The sequence below is a fragment of the Gymnogyps californianus genome, chromosome 3 (assembly GCF_018139145.2).
Source record: "Gymnogyps californianus isolate 813 chromosome 3, ASM1813914v2, whole genome shotgun sequence".
NCBI classification, from domain to species: domain Eukaryota; kingdom Metazoa; phylum Chordata; class Aves; order Accipitriformes; family Cathartidae; genus Gymnogyps; species Gymnogyps californianus.
The window spans coordinates 87,706,587-87,726,122 of record NC_059473.1 but is presented as its reverse complement, the minus strand read 5'-3'; the positions used below and the strand labels follow the sequence as shown (position 1 = coordinate 87,726,122).

Genomic DNA, 19,536 nt, shown 5'->3' with positions numbered 1-19,536 from the left:
AGCCACAGACTTTTAAACGTGCTTTATCATGGCAAGTGGCTGTTTCCTAATAGCTGCATTTGTGCAAATAATACATTGGTTCTGTTGCACAAGGAGCTGATGCAACACCGTTACCGTAACTGCCTCTTCAAGAGCCTCTGAGCTTGTGAGGTTTGATGTGTCTGACAGTAAAATTGCATAGACAAACCATGTCGGGGTGGGTGGAGGATAAGTTTCTGGGCTCATATACACAAGGAAACATACTCTTCAAACTGTACCTTTGCCATACTGAGTGTTCTTATGCATCGCCACTGTGCTATGTTCTTTACCCTCATCCCTTTGAAAGGATTACGTGCTTGATTCATCATTTCTACAGTCTTTCCTTCTTAATCCTTCTCTGACTCTCCTGAATCTTGACAGCACTCAATCACCTGTCAGCCCTTGCCCACAAATGTGTCATTTTGCTTTCCTGTACTGTCTGTTCTGTAATGTCTAATAACTCTTGGCCATTTTTTCCTCTCTTTTTTCCCCTCCTATGTTTAATTTGCTTTCTTCCACTCTGAATTCGTCTGCCTCTTCTCCTGTCTCAAAGTTGTTGCTGCCATCAAATTCGGGCTTGCTCCCCCTTTATTCTTTTCTGTTCATCTCCCTCCTGTTTTTGCTCTGGTCCTGGCTCCCACTGTGGGAGCTTCTGATAGAAATACAGTGATCACGGTCATTCCTTTCATAGATAATTCTTTTTTTTTTTTTTTTTTTTTTTTAAATCCAGGAATTCTGTCATTTTTCTAACAAAACTCCTTCAACACAATTCCTTCAAATACTTGGGATTCTAGCTGTGATGATTTTTTTTTTTTCAGCTTTTAACTTTAACTCTCTTTTCCATTTTACACATACTTCCTCTTGTCTCTGCTTTTTCTGCATAGAATCTTGCTGCTATCTTTCAGAAGAAAATGATAAAATGTGATCTTTACCCCTCTACTCACAGTCGTCTTTTTTCCCTCTTTGCTCAGGTATGGAAGTCATTCACTGTTCCTTAATATCTCTGCCTTCCCAGGGGCCACATCACCTGTTGATATCCCTATGTTTGCCCTTTCCCATCCCTTATTCTTCTTTTCAGTGTTTTCTGGAGTCCAACTTTTTTTCCTTGTATTTAGAAAGTAAGAAATAGAGAAGCTTTTGATCGGCTTATTTCTCGATTTCTAACAAAGTCTCTCTTTTGCCCTTCATGAATTATGTTTGAATGTGGGGTTTTCAGTTGTTGCATTGAGTTCCTTTTGTGGTTGGTTGGTTGGTTCTCTACTTCAGCCTTTCCTTGGACCGGCTTTTATCGCTTCTGCTAAAAAGTGCTCTCCCTAAAGATGGTGTTTCAGGTGATGTAACATTAGCAATCTACACAACAGTTATTCTACTTTAATCTAGTTGTCTAGAGTCTAAGAAATATCATGGGGAGACCAAGGAACACGTGTGAGCTTTAGTTCACACTGGATTAATCCAATCAGAAGAGAGATAAGATTAAGAGATGTTGGAGGGTGTCTCACTTGATTGGTTATGGGGAGCTAACTGGCTGGGAGATCTGGTCAAGATTTTAGGTGGCAAAACTTTGAGGACCGTCTGACCTATTGTCTTCTGTCTAGATACTGTACTCTTTTTGTCTGCTAATCATTGATGCCATTCGTCACATACTGCTTATCGCGGTCCTGCCCTTCTGTGACTGTTGTCATTTTGTTGTTGACCAATCTCTGTTATCACTTCTTCAGATGATTCCCCACTTCAGCATTCAGAAGGAGTTTCTATGGACTTCATCCTAGCTTCCTTTCTTCTGTTTCATAACTTGTCTCTGAATAAGCAGAGACAGATTTATTTACTGTCTCTGGATCATCTGAGATCTTCCTTTCTGCTTTAAGCCTGTCTCCTGACCGAATTAAAATCTTAATCCCACTCTCTGATACCTGGCATACCTTGCAGTAATCTTAAGACCAAAAGATGGAAAAGGATCTTTTACTGTTTCCTGATATGTGATAACCATCCTCTTGCCTGTTCTTTGGGCGCTGTAATCCCATTGTTGTTGTAAATAAGTTTTTCTAGAACTTGCACCTTCTTTTTGAATAATGTTACTAAAATAAATTTGTTCTTTCCCATTCACACATCTCCAAATCTGGTTATCCTCTCTCCATCTTAAGTGTTTAATTATTGCAGTGTTTTGTCTGGCCTGGAAGAAGGCTACCTTGTTTACCCATTATATTCTACAAGAGAGTTTCAAAATGTTTTCCAGCCTTTTGTGTGGTCAAGGTCACCCTTTCTATTGTTAACTCCTGATGCTTTTATGTAAGAAACCAAGTGTATCTGAAGGCAACACCTGGCTTTGAAAAATCCATAACCCTGAATCAGATAAACTGAAGTTTCAAATTCTAGCCTTTACAAGCATTTAGCATCAACTGCCAGTTAGAAACTAGAGCTCAAATTGCAGTTGCCCCTCCAGACATCTATAAAGCTTCCCCAGCCTGTTCTAAATTCTTCCTTAAATCTTAGTCAATGTGTAGGTAGCTGATACGGAGACCCACTGCCTGACACACTGATGACCATCATTTCATTCTTTTGTCATGCTCCCTTTTTTTGTGTAGCTGTGTTTTTTGTGTCTTCTAAAATCCTTAAACTATTGGCACCTTTGTTTTGTGTAAGACAAAGCAAAAACACAAGAATAGGCTGGGAAGGGCTCCTGGTAACAGCGAGTATTACAAATGTGTGATTGTTCAGAACCAGAGTGTTTAGCAATGGGAACCTCTTGCACTGCATGAGAAAAGTTACATGCATGTGTAATGGTACTGGCTTGATGCAATGACTGTAATTCTGGATTTCATTTGTGGATACTTGCAAGGACTTGCTTTGATATCTCTTAAATGAAGATTCTGAGACTGAGCAGTGCTTGGTGACATTTATAAAATGCCCTAATACATAATTAAAAGTAAATGCTAGACTGGAGGTTGGGCTAGGTGATCTCAAGAGGTCACTTCCAACCTAAATGATTCTGGGATTCTAGTGGTGGTTAGGTTTATAGCAATTAAATGCAGAAAACAGCAATTTGGATTTTGTTTGAGAATCATTCTGAATCACAGAGCGTAATGGATTTTGTGGATGTGTGAATACATAATAATCTGTTGTTTTTTGGGGTTTTTTTTACCATTTCATTTACCGTTCTTGGGAATGAGTTATGAACCCTACCATATTTGTTTTTGTTTTTGTTTTTTTTAATCTGACTCACAGTTTCAAAAATTATGTATTCAAAAACACAGCAAGTGTTTTTAGGTAGACTATCAGAAAAGCTTTCATTGTCAGTTCTGCAGGAAAATGTGAAGGACATCTATCCAAGTTGATTTGTTTCTTTCTGTTAATGACAGCAAGGAAAAAAATTTACTTTACTGCAAGACTGAATGCTTGAAATCTTGGAGGTTTTCTCTTTTAAAAGGAGTTCTTCAAATTATTTTTAAACTTTTTTTCAACTAAGAACATTGAAAGCTGTTTCATCATTCTGCGTTTCAACTTCAGCCAACGATTGTGTCTTTTAGGATGTTGAATAAGTCTGATTTGGTAACCATGCTTCAACAATGTGTGGAAATTTTTGTGTCATCTTCTGGAAAGGAGTTTGATAAAACAGTAGAGAAGTTGAAGGAGTTCTTGACCCAGTTTCAGAAACTAGAAGGTGGGTGTGTACCATCATACATTCCATTGCAGATTGTATGAAAGCTGTTTTATAATCTGACCAATGGGTATCATTTGCCCTGGTGATATCCTGTCATTGTATCAAACCATCAGATTTTTCAGGATTGTTTTTTTTTAAATACATGCACAAAATTAGGAAATGTTTGTATTCTTTATCGGTATGTGGTTCATGCTTTTCGTAATGCGGAAGAGTGATGTAAGATAAGAAATTGGACAGATCAGCAAACATTACTCACTAAATCTGTCATACGTATATTTTGAGCATTTTACCAGATGTTGCAATCATTAAAAACATTTAACAAATAAAAATAGATATTGAAAGATAAATAGGAGCAGACTTTCTTATGACATGGTGTTTAATCCAAATGTATATAAAGTTCTTTCACCTGCACCTTCAGTTAAATTAATGTAAGAGCTAGGACACCAAGCACCAGTTGTCAGGGCTTTGCTGACACGCTGTAACTTGTCAGGCCCATATATTTGATTGTTCGTGGTAGAGGATATATTTGAAATTTTAGTAAGGCAAATGCGTAGCAGCCTTCTGTCTTTCAGAGGCAGGTTAACAGAAACTGCCATATTCCTTCTGAAACAGGAATAGGACATAGTCCAGCATTCTTCTGGAACAGGAATTCCATTGCTTCCCCTGAACTACGGAGAAGTGCTCCCCTGTGATTCCCTTTTGAAGATGAAGTGGTTTTCATCTGCTCTTTTTATGCATATTAAATTAAGTTCATTATCAGTGTGGTTGCTATCCAGCATTTGGACAAGTAGGCAATAAGCCACCAAATGCAGTCTAATATTAATTAAAGTAGTCATGTAAGACTCTAGGGTTAACTGAGGCTTGTTTAGAATTGGCTCTTGCCTGTACCATGTATTTTTGAATAGATGTAGTAGTAGCAGGGCTGTGGTACAGGAAATAGGTGATCACTTTGAAAAAGCTGTATATGTCACTAAAGATACCAGCACTGAAGAATCTGAACTACGATGGAAAACCTAAAGGTTCATCTAGTTTGGAAAAAAAGAATTGAAGCAAAAGGCTTTTAAGTAGTTGGATTTTTACCTTGAGGGAATAAATAAAAAAGAACAAGTCTGGGGATTCAGGAACATGCAGAACTATAAAACAAAAAAGGCAGTATTTATTTTTCACTTAGGATTTGAAGATGTTTTTAAAGCAGAGAAGGTCTAATGAATCCATGAATGATCTTAGTTTGTTTTCAAAGCAGATTTAAGTTATAATGAAAAAGTGAGAAGGGGAAGTTAAGATAAACTTTACATGAACAGGTTGCTGAGTTAGGTGACTTCTTCCTGTATGTTTCTGTGATTGTGCTGGTCTTTAGCAGGAGTTTTCAGAAGTCTGCCAAAAATGTTACGTACCCAAATCTCCCGCAGAGCCCTTAGAGTGAAAGGATAGTCCAAAATTACTACTTTTTTTTTTTTTAACAACAACGAAGTCCATCTACCTGGCTGGCTAATGAACTGGAAAAAATAAAAACATGAAGCTTGAGGAAACAAAATATCCTTATGTTCAGTCTATTTTGAACTGAAGGATTTGATAAAAAGTATCTCAAAATATATCGGTGTAGTAGTGGAGAGAGGAAGTTCTCTGTTTTGAAGTCTTCAACACAAATACAAATGTCCACAGGGCACTGGAAAATAGCAAGTCATTCTATGTAGGTCACCAAAAAGCTTTTATGTATCATGATTGCCATTGCTGATTGGAGCTTTACCTGTGATCTGTAGGTGGAATCTCCATCTTATTACCATCTTCATAAGTACGGCAAGAAATCTAGTTACCTTTTGTTTTCATTTTGATTATCACTCATCCTGGCATTGATCGTGCTTTGGGAGGTTTTGCGTCTTTGTTTTTACCTAAAAATTACTAATTATTGGTGCAACTGATCAACAAACTACATGGCTATGAAAACAAAATTTTGTTACAAATTAAGATGAGAACAAAACTGGACCATGAAATACCTTAGCACGTTTGGTTTGCTGCTCTGGTTGCAGTTTCTGGGTTAAGCAGGGAGAATTAATTTCTTACTTAGTGTTGTTTTGCATGAGAAGGAAAAAATATGCCGTGTGTGGCTTTTTGAACACTCCTAAATCATCAGTAGTGTCTAGGACTAATCTGTCCAACTTAGAAATGTTGAGAGTATGACCTAGGATGACATAAGTGGAATTCAAGTGATGCGCAAGGGTTGTGCTGGATGTTTGCTCAGGGCTGAATTGCTTCGGTTACTTAATTACTGTTGGTTAAGCTGCACTGCAGACTCCTTTTTTAACAATCTCTTACAAGGTGCAAGACTCAAAATCTGCCTGTGTTTGGGTCTATGTGAACAAGTAACTGAACGCTTCTCAGGTTGCTTGGGTTAGGGGGTTTATATAGGTAGTCAGGAAAAGTTTACGCCACGTATCAAACACTAGTTTTGTTCTAGTAGCAGAAGCTTTCCAAGAACGAGATGTGTCCGTATCGTCACAAAAGGAGCTCCAGAAGAAGACAGACCTTTATCATCTTCAGAAGGTTAGGCCTGTGTAGGCTTTACTGATTAGTTCCTTAACTGAATCTTTTAAGATATAATTGTCCATGGTTAGTTCTTCCCCGCTTGCTGGAGCTCTGAGTAAAGGTTGTGTATAAGTAACTCTTCTTAAAAATGAATGAATAAGTACCAACTATGTATGTTAGGCCCACCTGACGCATAGAAAATTATAGAAAATATCTGTCATAAACTAGGATTTAAAAATGCAAATTAGAGGTTTTCTTCTTATTTAACTTGTAAATTACACATTCTGCCTAACACATATTTCTTTGAACTTCCCAAACTCCTACCAGTTTGAGAACTGAATACACTGGCCTAAATAAAAATAACTGCACGATCACACTTTCAAACATCATCAGTAAAGACATACCAGCAAAAATTAATTAAACATGTTAAACATATAGATTGTGTTCTCCAGAGAATAACTACCTCCCATGTAGTTTTATGCACCACTTTTTTTTAAAGACTTTGTTGGAGTTGAAGGAATCAAGGCGGTCTAAGAAACTGACAAAGTTTGAAATGCTTCGTTTTGAAGTTGTTGACTATATAGACAGTCTTGTAAGGTGAGCTTTCGCGTTTTATATTCCTGCATTAGTTTGCACCATAAGTTGCAACAGAAATTTTGCTAACATGTTAGCATGTTAATCTTGTCAAAATTGTGTCTTGGTCCCTGTGGTATGAAGCACACTTTTTCCTTCCTATTCTTTCTTTGATGAGGGCTCTAAAAATAGTAATTAAAATATCTCTTTTCCATAGATTAGTAGAAGTAATTGGCACATGAATTGACCAACTTATTTTGGCTACAGAAAAAAGTTGAGGGAGGACTGGGTATATGTGGCAAAATAAAGTCAAGAGTTTTTACCCTAATCTTTGCTGATCTGTTCTACTTATGAAACTGTATAGATGTCAAGTGTGATATCCTATCCATTTTGGGAACTGTTTTGGTGAGCAAGGCATAGCAGATAGGGTTTTGGAGGCAGCTCTGTAGCAGAAAATGTGAAAGGCTTAGGGTGGGGGAAGACATGAAGGCACTTGTTAATTATAGAGCCTTGGCAGGGGGGAGGCAGAGAAACTAACAGAAGTATGACTGTGCCAAGAAAAAAGCTTCAAATACGAAGACAAAGATGAGCAGAGACTCATCAGGAGGCCTCGAGATGGATAAGTAAGATCTGTGGAGTACATGACTGGTGTTAGCATTTCAGCTGCTGCCCTTATTTTTTTAATTTGTCAGTGGCCCAGCTAGAGTTCTATGCTAAATCCATTAGATGTAGAGTTGATAATAACTGACTTCCCTGCTTAAAAGTTCATTTCAGTGCTGTTCATCTTGTTTTTTCAGAGATTTGTCAGTACTGGTTGGGAAACATACATTCTTGTAGTCTCTGACTGCAGTAGACTTCTGTTGTTTCCCTTAAGGTAAAGCTGGTATCTCCCCTCCTTCCCCCATACCTCATGTTGCTTTTTCAGAAATTACCTTGTTCCTGCAGACCATAAGACTCTGCATGAGATAGTGTATTTCAACACAGCCAGTGTTCTCCGTGGGCACTTGAATGCTGCCCCGAGGATTGCACTTCATACAGCTTTAAATAACCCATACTGCTACCTGAAGGTAAGAAACAAGTGAGTTGTTTGTGGTGCTGGAGTAGTTTCTGAAGGCTACACATGAGGATCGTGTGTAAGGCTTAGTTTTGCTGTTTCATGAAGCTTGGCACACATTCAGGTATTTTGCAGAGGACCAGCAAGTTAGCGTCGATAAGCAACTGGGGACTTCGCAAAGAGCTAGGGAGTCTGTCTGGCTGAAATAAAGAAGCCAATTATGGGAAGAGTTCTATATGGGGAATCCATTTTCCAGAGCCTGTTCTAGTCATGCTCTTTTCTTTCTCTTGTAGATGTATGCTAAGAAAAGTCATTTTGTCCTCCATTACAAATGGAATGACTGTCCATGGGGAAAAATACAGTGTGGCTCTTTCCAGAGACTTTCTTTTCAGGGCTGGTGCTTAGTCCTCCTGTGTAGACTTGCTGTAAGGTGAAGGCTCTGTTCAGATGGAGTGATGACATTAACAATAGCTTAAATACAGCATATTTAAAGGAGTCCTTTGTTTTTACATTTATTTTAATATCTGTTGTGTATTGACATCCTGTCTTTTCCGAGTCCAAGAAAAGGATTGTCATTGATTCTATTAGTTAACCCTGCCCTTTTCTAGAGAAGAAAAGCAGCCCCTTTTCCACTACTTTCATAAATCAAATTCACAGAATGACCAAAGGAAAGAAATAGAGCGGGATTTGGAAAAGGAGTGAACATACATTTCTTTGTTTTGTCCTTGACTATAGATGCTACTTGGAGTTATCCTCGTGCCCTAACATTTCCCTTAAAAATGTGATTACAGTTTTGAAGAAAACATTGGTTGTAGCTGTATCTGAGTGATTATATGTTACTTGAGTCAAAGCCAACACTTATCAGGAATCATACTTGATAAAGATCAGTCTTTGAAATCTACAACCCGATTCGTATTGGGTTTGTTGGCACTGTGCCTCTATTTGAATGAGGGTTGTCAGTTTTGCTGCGTGCCCGAGTTATTTCTAAAACCACTTAAAGAGCTTATTTGTGAAAACAGTAGTTAGCAAGTGGGCTACCATTAAAGAGACCTAATGTGACCCTTAGTAATTTATATTTTTAGACAACCTGTAAAAATACAGATTAGGAGAGCTAGCAAAATCTACCTACTGATGTGTTTAGTAAGTATTCTCTTTGATGAGTTGACAGGATTTAAAGCCCTCTGTCATCGTGCACTTTGTTCTTTGACATACTTTAACATATTTCTGATGTTTTCTGAGTAGATTGTGAAGGTTTGGCATAGTTTCTAACAGCAGCAGTATTGGCTGAGTACCTTGCTTAGCATTTTAATCCATGTGAGCCAAAGAAATACTTTTTCTTAATTATATCCATGACTTCTGCATGGCTTGTACTTTCCTGGGCCATGACCAGAGCAAAGTTCTCTAGAGCTGTTCCTTCCAGAAGGCTAGGACAGAAAAGGATCTGCTTCAGTGGAGTACCAGCAAATGATTAATATGTGATGTATTTCTTATAGGAATCCAGTCCAGTTATGTATTTAGCAAAACGTGAACCAAGGATCACACTTGCCCTGAAAAAAAAAAAACACAAAAAAAGTATAATTCTGTTTTCACTGATCCCTTGAAAATTCAACAAGTTGTAACTTGGCATACCAGCAAGGCACTGCTTAGTATTGTGTTGCATACCAGCAAGGCACTGCTTAGTATTGTGTCAGCACAAGGAAATCTGATCTTGGATCTTCCTGGGGTTTAGATGGTCGTGCAAGTTTTGTTCTTGACCTTGGGTAAGAAGGGTGATTCTTCACACTGATCTCAAGGAATAGCCCTATTACCCATGAAGTTACTTTGACTGCTATGAAATGAAAATCCTCGAGTTACAATTAAGCTCCTGTATCAGGGAAAGGGGATACTAGCATTTGGTCCTTGGGAAAGATAGTAACATTGATTCCAGGGCAAGGCACGAGTCTGTCTAGCCTCTGGGGGCAGGGTCAAGCAAGAGAAACCCCTCATCAACAGTGCTCTGGGTTGTTCCCACTCCCATACTCTTCTCTTTCTGAAACAGCACCTCTGTGTTTCACAACTGGCTACTTGTTCTAGGGCAGCTTCCTGCTTGTCAGCCTAGTTATTTCCTCTCAGGGACAACGTGTGTGCTGCCGCCTCAGGAAGCTGAGGTTTCCCCGCACGCAGCTGCAGCTCCCTCCTGCTATGCTATAAAGACTTGGCCTAGTTATCACAAGTGAGGCTGAATTCTTTCAGGTGCTGGCAGAGACCCTGCAGTGCCAATCAGTAATATCTTCCCTGGATCATTCTCGGCATTTGCATGTGGTCCAGCTAATTATTAATTTCTACAGATGAACCTGTTCCAGGAGAGTGCAGTTGCTCTAGAAGTTGCATCCTCTCTTGCTTGTGATAACTGTTCTGGCCTTAAGATTAGAAAATCAGTGCAAAGTGTAAGAAGCCGCAGAAGTAGCAGAGGAGAAAAGAAAAAGGCATAGGGTTATCCGTCTGGGCAGTGGTGAGCCACTAGATCAGCCAGAACGCGTAACTGCACCTGTGCCAGTTAGTAACACAGTAGTACTTGAAACTATTATGGTATGCTCCTGAATTATAGCTGGTAAATTAGTGCCTGGATTGTAACATTTTGAGGGTTTAGCCATGTTAGTCTGAATTTATCTGGAGACCATCTGGACTGAACTGACAGACATTAACCTAATGTCTGCAGCTTTTGTGTTCCTTGTACAGAATAAATAAACTTGAAAATTGTTAGGCTTTCTGGAAATTGTGAAATGTCTCAAAAGTGCTAGAGTCCAAACTGAGATCTATGAAAGGTAAGCTAGAGATTCTTGAGCAAAGTTATGTTCTTTGCCCAACCTTCTTTCCTATCTTGAAAAGCATTTATTTATGAAGGTATCCTTGCTCTAGGGCTCTATAGACTTCCCAAAAGTAACTTGCATATTTAACTAGCATATAAAAGCATTTTAGCAAAAATTTCTATGACCTGAAAGGAATGATCAGTAGTTGTTTTCATGTTAAGAGAGCTGGCTTCTTAGAGTGCATGAAACTGAAAACTGGAAAAAAAAATCGTGAACTGATATGAAATGATGTAAATTTCTGCAGCTCTACATAGACTTTTGCTTCTGGCTCCAGTGGCTTTTTTACTTCTCAAGTAAATGGTTCAGTGCTGATGACCTGGATTTCCTGACATATAGAACAGTTTGTGAGAAATCAGACTTCTGCCTTTATAGGTGCTGAGTTTCAAGTCAGAGAGAAATGATTGCTGCATTTCAAAGATAAAACTCTTGAGAGAAGCAATTTTGCTTTTTAGTACATCTGATAGATCTATACTAAGACTTCCTCTTTCCTTTCGGGCGGGATGGGGGGGAAGGGACGCTTTTCTGTTTTATACATAGTACAGTCTGAGGCAAATCATGACTAGTTTCTTTTCCTGAATCCACAGAACAGAATACTTCTCTCTGATATGTAAATAGAACTAGCAAAAGAATTGGGGAAAAGCGTAATCAGATAAGCACTCATTAGAGTAGAGACTGCATAAGTGTACAAAATTGTAGAAGGAACACCAGGAGTGAAGTACCTAGGTGTTTTGTTGTTGTGTGTGTGTTTGGGTTTTTTTAATGGTATGTTTTATTATTTTCCTGGGTGTTTTTTTTTTTCCTTTGTACCATCAACTTGCCATTAAACACACATCCAGTAAACATTTGGTTAAAATACCTACTATGCAACTTTCCTGAAATAATGTTATCTCTTGCCCTAGAGATTGTTCAAGATTAAAAACTGACCAAAGTTACTGCTTTCACTTTTTTTCATCAGAATCAAGCTTTGAAAAGTGATGGAGGAAGCATTTCTAATAAAGCCCCTGACATATGCATAGTGTATAAGCTTCATTTGGAGTGTGGCAGATTGATTAATCTCGTTGATTGGTTAGAGGTATGTGACAATGCAAAGAGTGCCTTTACGTGCTTTCAGTATTCTCATGTATCTTTATGCTGCATGTCTGCTTTTCTGTAGTGCCCCTTTTGACAGCTTAAATCATGGCATACCTCAGTCCCTCCTGTGCAAGAACACACAGTAACACTAACCACCAGCCCAGTGTCTTCGTCTGGCTACTGTGAATCATTTATTTTCAGCATTATTACTTTGTGATGAAAATCTTTTGCTTCTGCTTCTATCTTATGCTCGGTACAGATCAGATTTTGTGCTTCACAAAGCTACCATTTTTTTCCCCCCCTTTGTTTTTAAGTTTTCTGTGACACTTTTATGGAAACAGGCAAGTGCTGCTGCTTGGCAAGCGGGAGGCTCTTGGAGAGAATGCTTGTGCTAGGGATGAGCAATGGTCCTCCTAGCCTGATATCCTATCTCATACTGTGACCAAAAGCAGAGAGAGTATAACAAGAGAACATACATTAACATGATGCATTCTTCAGACACTCCCTAGCTAACAATCATGTTTTAGCTCTAAAGTTTCCTAAACTGGAATGGTTTCTCTGTACTTCGTAAGCCTACCTGGATTACATTACGAATATAACTTTTTAGCAACCACAGCATCCTCTGGCAAGAAATTCTGCAGCTTAACTACATGCAGTGCAGAGGACACGCCTTTTACTTGTTCTGAGTATGTTTTGTTTGCTGCTGCCTTGTTTGTGTATTGGAAATAGAAGTGGACAGAAGATTCCTACCCAGCCTCTTGCTGTCCCTCAACTTTATAGATTTCTTCACAGCCAACTTATCTCCTTCATTTTTCCAGAATGTTTAAGCAGTCTCACTTTGAGAATGTTTTTCAGTTCTGTATTTTTTCTGAGAATGGGTCAGGGACCAGCACTGTATTGGGATTTAAAATGCAGGCACACGAGTTCATAGAGTAATGTCTTTCATTCTGTATTCCTGCCGTGCTAATATGTAACCTTGCTCGCTCTTTTGATTGCTGCTGAACTGACATTCTCATGGAGTTATCTTTCCAAGATCTCATTCCTCCCGAGTGATAGTCATCAGGTCAGAGCTCATTATTTTATATGCAGCTCTCTCTGTCTATGAAATGTGTTAAATCTATGCTGCTTTTCCCTTTCTAGGCTTTCTCAACTGTGGTGATGGCAGCTGAGGGACCAAATGCAGATGTGGCTTCCTCAGACCAGGTGGATGATATTATCCAGTATCCTTTCTCATTTCTCTCAAGTTTGACATTCACATGCTTACAGGATTAATGAACCAGGATTTTTAAAATACAGCTTCACATGCACTGATAACTAATTCCAGAAAAATAAGACTGCTAGTTTAAATAGCCTTAGTGTACTGAAAATGTCACTGAAATAGATCAGCTGAAATAGTTGGGCTTGGGGTTGCAAGGTGAGAGAGCAGCTTTTGTCCATAGGAGGTGTTTGGGTCTGAAAGAGAACCAACAGTCCTTAAAACAAGTTGAACTATTCCACTTGGTTAAATCGTGTGAGAGTTGGTACAGCTGCTGTATATGGGCAGAGCATTATTGGGGAACAGATGGTAGGATACCTGTGACCTAGAGAGCAGATGGAGAAATAGAGACAATAGTTTATTATGAGGAAGACGGAAGCCTTAGCAGAGGATACGCTTACAACAGTAGTGTCTCTGTAGAAGCCATGAGTTCTAGTACCTTAGAGTTGAGAACTTTAGCTCCCACAAAACATCTGTTCTGCTTCTCACTTTGTCCTGATTCTTAACTGAGGTCTGCAAAATATTTAAAGGATGAGCATTGGAACCAAAACTCATGGCTACAACAGTAGTGCTGCCACAGAGAAGAGATGAATAGTTATACAAAAGGAGGCTGAACTACAGGAAGAATATTTATATGCTCTAATACTACACCTAGCTTTCCTTAAGTATAAGGCCTTTCCTTTTTTACAAGCTCCACTGGTAATTAACACAAAACTAAATTCTCTATTTAACTCAAAGATATATAGCTGTGTGTCAGGAAGGCAGCAAGAAAGGTATAGTGAATAGTGAGGAAAGAGAAGGTGGTGCTGTTTTATGAAACCTCAAAAAAAACCTCTATAACTGTCTTCCCATTTTTTTTTCCAGAGATGTGAAAGTATAAATTCTTTTTTCTTCTGAAAGATTACAAAATTAGTATCTTTGTAGGCTTTAAGCTTCTTAGCAGTGGGGAGAGGAACTCTTTCTTCGTTGCCACATTGTATGCATGTAGCAAAAGAAAAACTGATTAGATTGAAGATTTGTGCTTCTGTAGGCACATCATGCTCTGCCCTTATTTCCAACAATTTTAGCGTGCAACGCAGCATTTTGTGTAATCTGTGTTTACCATGACTTAGAAATCTTCCCCTCCTAGAGAGAATGGTGTCTCCATCAGTATGCGTCACAAAGTGTACTCAGTTTCCTTTACTGAAATGTCCAGTGCTCGTTTCATTCGAGCTGTTTCTGAACTGGAACTCTTAGGCTTCATAAAGCCTAGCAAGCAGAAAACTGACCACGTGGCAAGGTTGACATGGGGAGGCTGTTAATGTGCCACTGAGATCTTAATAAACCTGTTCTTTCTAACATTGTGCAATGGCTGTGTTCCCACTAAACTAGTCTTCACTAACTTTGCATACTGAGTCAAAGTCAATGATGACCGAATGTTGTGAGATACAGTGAGTGCCTGGACAGGCCTGAACAGCAATGTTGGTTTTTAATACTCAGCCTCCCTGTGTAATGTACTGCTCTATTAATGCTCATGTTCCAAATACAGTATTGTTGTGCCAGTTTTTATCTTTGATGTGTGATATTTAACACTATACTGATACAATTCAAGCTAGCAAGCCAAAAGGACAACACTGGCTGTGTAAGCTACAGAAGTGATGAAGTAGTATTATTAACTTGCTTATAAGCTGATAGGATTTGAGTCATCATTATAAAATGCCTTCCACATCCTTGAACTACAGATTTAAAAATAAATAAAACCAGTATGCTAACAAAGACAGTAAGCTTCCATGCTCAGCCTCTGCTGGATGTTCTTCAAACCAAAATTGGTCATAACTCCCTGAAAACTCCTTCATGAGGAGGAAAAAGGGACAGAATAATTTTGAAGATACAAATTTTTGCTCTTTGAGAAAAGCAAACTTTAAATCATTCTATTTTTCTAGTGAAGTTGATTAGTACTAGCTGACTTTTGCTGTTAGGGGAACTTGTGTCAGCATAGACTAAATGAGAACATGGCACTTGTGCACATTGGAGGAAGGTAGTAAAATCCACACCTGAAGTACACACTGTAACTTTTCTCTTTGCTGAGGATTTGTACTGTACACAAGGAAAGGAAACAGCTGTGTGAAAATAACAGCTATTGGCTGAGAGCGTTGAAGCACTGCTCATCTGACAGATCTTCAGTCGAAGAACCTCCTCGGCCACTTGGCCCTGCGCAGTAAGCAAGCCCAGGATGCACTCTCTGAGCTTCTGCCAGCACGGAGCAGTGCCTGCGCCTCAGTACAGGTTGCCAGTGCTGTCCCCTTTGTAGGAACTGGACTGGAACGGACCAAATTGCTGATTTGGTCAGGACAGACCAAAGAGCTGTTGTTATTCGCTGCCTGGAGTCAAGTCACAGGTCAGTGCCTGATTCTGTAACAAAAGCCACAAATAAAGCGCTGTGCCAAAGTGCTGGAAAACCATGGTCATCGCTGGAGTTCTAGTCCCCAAGGAAGCTGAGGTTGTTTAGAAAAACCTACACTGATTCCAGGTATCAGTAACACAAGTATGTCCTAACCAGCCCACTCTTTTTTTTCTTTGGCGCTCAAAAGCTACACTGCAAATCTTACTGCATTAAACTTCAACTTCCCTCAGACTCAGTTTAGGGAGCAAATGCGTTTAGGCTGATGTCAGTGTCCCATGTTTTCCAACCATGGAAAAAGCCTTAGAAACCAAAGGGGAAAAGCCGTGTTTCCCTCCAGAACAGCGTGCACATCTGCCATGCATTGATAAATTGTCCCAAGGGCTGCAACACATGCATTTCAGCAGTATGGGTGGAGATTTCAGGTCAGTCTTATCACCTGGGAAAGGGCTGCAGTTAGAGAAAAGCATTTAGACTTTGTCCCTCCCAGCCTACTTAAAGTTGAATGGTGATTACTGAGTTTATTGTAAAAGCCTGTATTTACCTCCAAAAAACTCCCAGACTTCCTCAGGTGACTGAGAGAGGATGACAGACTTCACTTTCCTTCTATTTGAGGTATTTAAGTGCCACTCTTAGTGCGTGTGTTCAGCTGTCACTAGAATCCAGATGCTCCCACTTCACTGCACTGGCACTTCAGCCTACTCAAAACAACTGAAAATGATAGCCTGGAGCACTGAAAGATTGAATCACTTGCATAAACCAGATCTGTACTAGGAGGGGGGGAAGTCATGTTACAAGAACCTATAACTTACCAGGCTGTTTACCCAGGAATGTATATAAGATAGGTTAGGCTTGTTTTAAATACCCTCAGAGAGGGTAGGAGTCATCTATTTCCCAATTGCTCTAATTGCAGACACACTAACACTTCCTGTTGTACCTAAGGGAGGGCCCGGTTCTAAATGTTGCCAGGCAAATTAAGAGGCCGAGAAGGACGAGTAGTTTATCAGCCTTTATACTGCCTAAACATACAACTTGGGAAACGTAATGATGAAAACTCAGAACAAGAATTTTTAGGATCCCAGTGGAGCAGTTGCAAAAGTTCCTCTCTTCCACCAAGACACGGGGGTAAACAAACTCCAGTTCTTCACTCCAGAGACCAAGCTAGGGGACCTGTATCATAGTGGTCTTTTTACGTAAGCCTTTCAAGCAGCAGAGAGAAGTGAGACATTTCAGTAGGAGGGGAATGCTGAATAGCCCTCCTCTGTCCTGAACCTCACCTATTTATCTTGCCACTACACTTGACAAATGGAAGGGAGCAGCAGAACAGCCAAATGTCTCGCTGATCCGCAAGAGGACACGGAGCCAAGTGCTCTGCGCAGCTGTCCCTCGCACCTGCCTGCAGCCTCCCCTCCCCTAACCTCGCCCTACGCAAGATAAGCCCACACCAGCTAACTTTCACACCTTTGGAGGCTGAAGTATTTGGAAATAAAGAGAAGCAAGCCTCAACAGTGTGTGGCTTTTAATCCCCAAATGTGCAGGCAACATTACATTAAAACAGAAAAATTAGTAGTTAATGGCTGTTTCTTCCCTTTAACTAATAACATAAATTTTGAAGCTTAAAGTCACATGTTTGCTATGCTATATACCGTTTCTCAGGATCAAATCTTTAATTCGGTACTTGGCACTTCAGACTGTAAGATGTATAAAGGGGAAATACTTAAAGTATGTAGGAAGTACGGTGTAATTTCATTTTCTTCAGCAAGGAGGGTAGGAAGGTTGGACAGTTAAAAACACAAACTAAACAAAACCGGTCATAAATTTCATTTAGTTTGCCTTTCTTCGGAGGCTGGACTTTGTAGTCGAGAGTCCTAGCTGCCTGGGAAGAGCTTAACATCGCTAAATTCTGAACCAACATCAGTGACACTACAGCTATGAAAAAGCACCTTGTGCTTTTCCTCCTTTAATGAAATTCTGGTGCTGGGGGTCTAATAACACCAGACTTACTGTTTGCAGATAAGCTGGCTATATAATATGAATTTTACATCTGGCTCCTCTCATATAGTTTATTTTACTACTTTTTGTGGTAAATATTCCAAACTCACCCTCACATACCTTAGCTGAAATACACACACAGGAGATTTCAACTGCAAATACATGTATGTAATTTTAAAATGTTAGTTTCTACAACCGTCTGCATAGTAATAACATGTTCTACAGATACCCGAGGAAACCTTCTCTGTCTGCAATGTTCACTGAAAGCAAACAGGACAAAAAAAAGCAGCCAATGTTTGTATTGTGGTACTAGCTCTGAAACGGTAACAACGTGAAGCCTCACCTCTGAACTGGTAACCATATTGTATTCTTCAGTAGTCACATCTTTCAACAAAACTACTGCCAAAAATCAGACCTGAAAGTAAGTCAACTCTTGTCTGAATAGTTTACCATTTTTCTCTACTGTTACAGATGCTGTTCTTTGACACCTCTTTACACTGCTGCACTACTGGTTTAAAACACAAACTTGGTAATTTTTCTTTTATCTTGGAGCCTACACCAGCAGTAAAATGTAAGAATAAGCCAGGTGCCTGTAAAAGCCAAACATTCATCCTCAACATTTTTCATCTCAGAGAATGGCTTCCAACGCAAAGGTCATGAGCACTGGTTCACAACAAGAGCATAAACTCTTAGTACTTTACCAGCCTTGTTTTTTTCCTCCCCACTGTGGAATCACAGAGCTAAATCCTTCCCAATTCTCAACGCAGGAATGGAGAGAGCTGTCACAAAACACAAGTTTCTAACCAGAATCTGCTAGTAGTCTTGCTGTTCAAGAGTACACAGGCAGATCTCAAGCATCAGCACACAAGATTGCTTGAATCTCCTTCCTTTTCAACCTTGAAAAATGCTGAATAATCTTATGGTTATATGCTTTCACATCTAGACACACAAATCAACACACAAGTCAGGATGTACATGCTGCTTTTTAAATATACAGTAACCGAGATCTGCTTGAAAAGAATTTACACACCACTACCTTAACAACACGTTAACCAAGATCTTTGGTTTCACTCTGTTAAGTTGCAATTAACTGTCCTCAGCTTGCTTTGCTTTTGGATAGACTGCAGTTACATACAAATTGCAAAAATATTCTAAATGTGGCCACCACAAAACGTAGTGCCACGAATTGAGTAGTTATTGAATCTTACCCATTTCTACTTGACTTGAAAGCCTCTGAAAAGGCTCTCCAAAACAGGTTTGTTTTTAAGCACCAGCCTGCTCCTCACAGCACCCCAATTTTCCTAATTTTTTCAACAGTAATCAAGCAGCCAACCATTTTCCTGCTGAAGAATAAGTCACCTGTTAGAACAAGCCTTCCATGTGAAATTCATCACATCAGATACTGGCACCGAGATTAGGAAAAGGAGCCAGTTTAAAGTCCAAGACAGAACAAGCAGCAGGTTGAAAAATGAAAAATTTCAAAGAATGCAACCTCATTTTCAAAACAGGCATAAATTAAGCATACCACAGCTGTGATGCATAAGCAGCCATGGTGGCATTATATTTAATCTGCCAGAAGACTGCTTATTATGCATTAATTTGGAGCAGCACAGGAGTGGCTCGGTGCTAACATGACATCACTTCTTATTTATAACAACTCTTAATATCCCAAAGGAAAAGATAAGCTGAGCCGCAGAGACGATCACAATGGCTGGTATCTTAATTCTACTCCTATCTCAAATTATCAGTTAGGCATACACACATTTCTATCAAGTCAGAACAAGGATCTTCTAGAACACAGGAGATATGGGAGATGTATCAGGACGCTGGAATTTGGGTAGTGGTCTACGTAGCACCAGTCGTTTTCCTACCCTGCGCAATTTAACAATAAAAGGAGGTCAAAAAATGAGGAGCAGGAAGGAGAGGGACTGAGAACCCTGAAAACCCAACAGAAATTTACAGCCCTTGATAGTTTTGTTTTTATCTTCAGTAACAGGAGAGGGGAGTCTAGCAGAGATTTCGCATTTCTGAGATTCTGAAAATATAGTAAAAAGAATCCAAATATTTAGGTAAGAGAGGTTTCAGGAAAGCGAGCAGAAAATACTCTGATACTGTGGTGACGTACCTAATTCTGAACCTGTAATCTCACTACTAAGTGAACAG

General features: G+C 39.4%; 1 protein-coding gene across 6 annotated transcripts in view; it reads left to right on the top strand.

Moving 5' to 3' along the window:
* The window catches only part of ORC3 (origin recognition complex subunit 3), a 39,124-nt gene extending 24,409 nt beyond the window's left edge, over positions 1-14,715 (top strand). For 2 of the 6 annotated variants that reach the window (XM_050893670.1, XM_050893671.1), the window contains exons 14-20: positions 3,543-3,676; positions 6,138-6,217; positions 6,699-6,796; positions 7,698-7,839; positions 11,631-11,747; positions 12,887-12,966; positions 14,197-14,715. In XM_050893670.1, coding sequence (XP_050749627.1) covers positions 3,543-3,676; positions 6,138-6,217; positions 6,699-6,796; positions 7,698-7,839; positions 11,631-11,747; positions 12,887-12,966; positions 14,197-14,302 — 757 coding nt within the window. In that variant the 3' untranslated portion in view covers positions 14,303-14,715. Of the gene's footprint in view, positions 1-3,542; positions 3,677-6,131; positions 6,218-6,698; positions 6,797-7,697; positions 7,840-11,630; positions 11,748-12,886; positions 12,967-14,196 lie in introns of all 6 variants that reach the window. The other 4 variants (XM_050893668.1, XM_050893669.1, XM_050893667.1 and 1 more) reach the window with 2 other exon arrangements.
* The last annotated feature ends 4,821 nt before the right edge of the window (positions 14,716-19,536 follow it).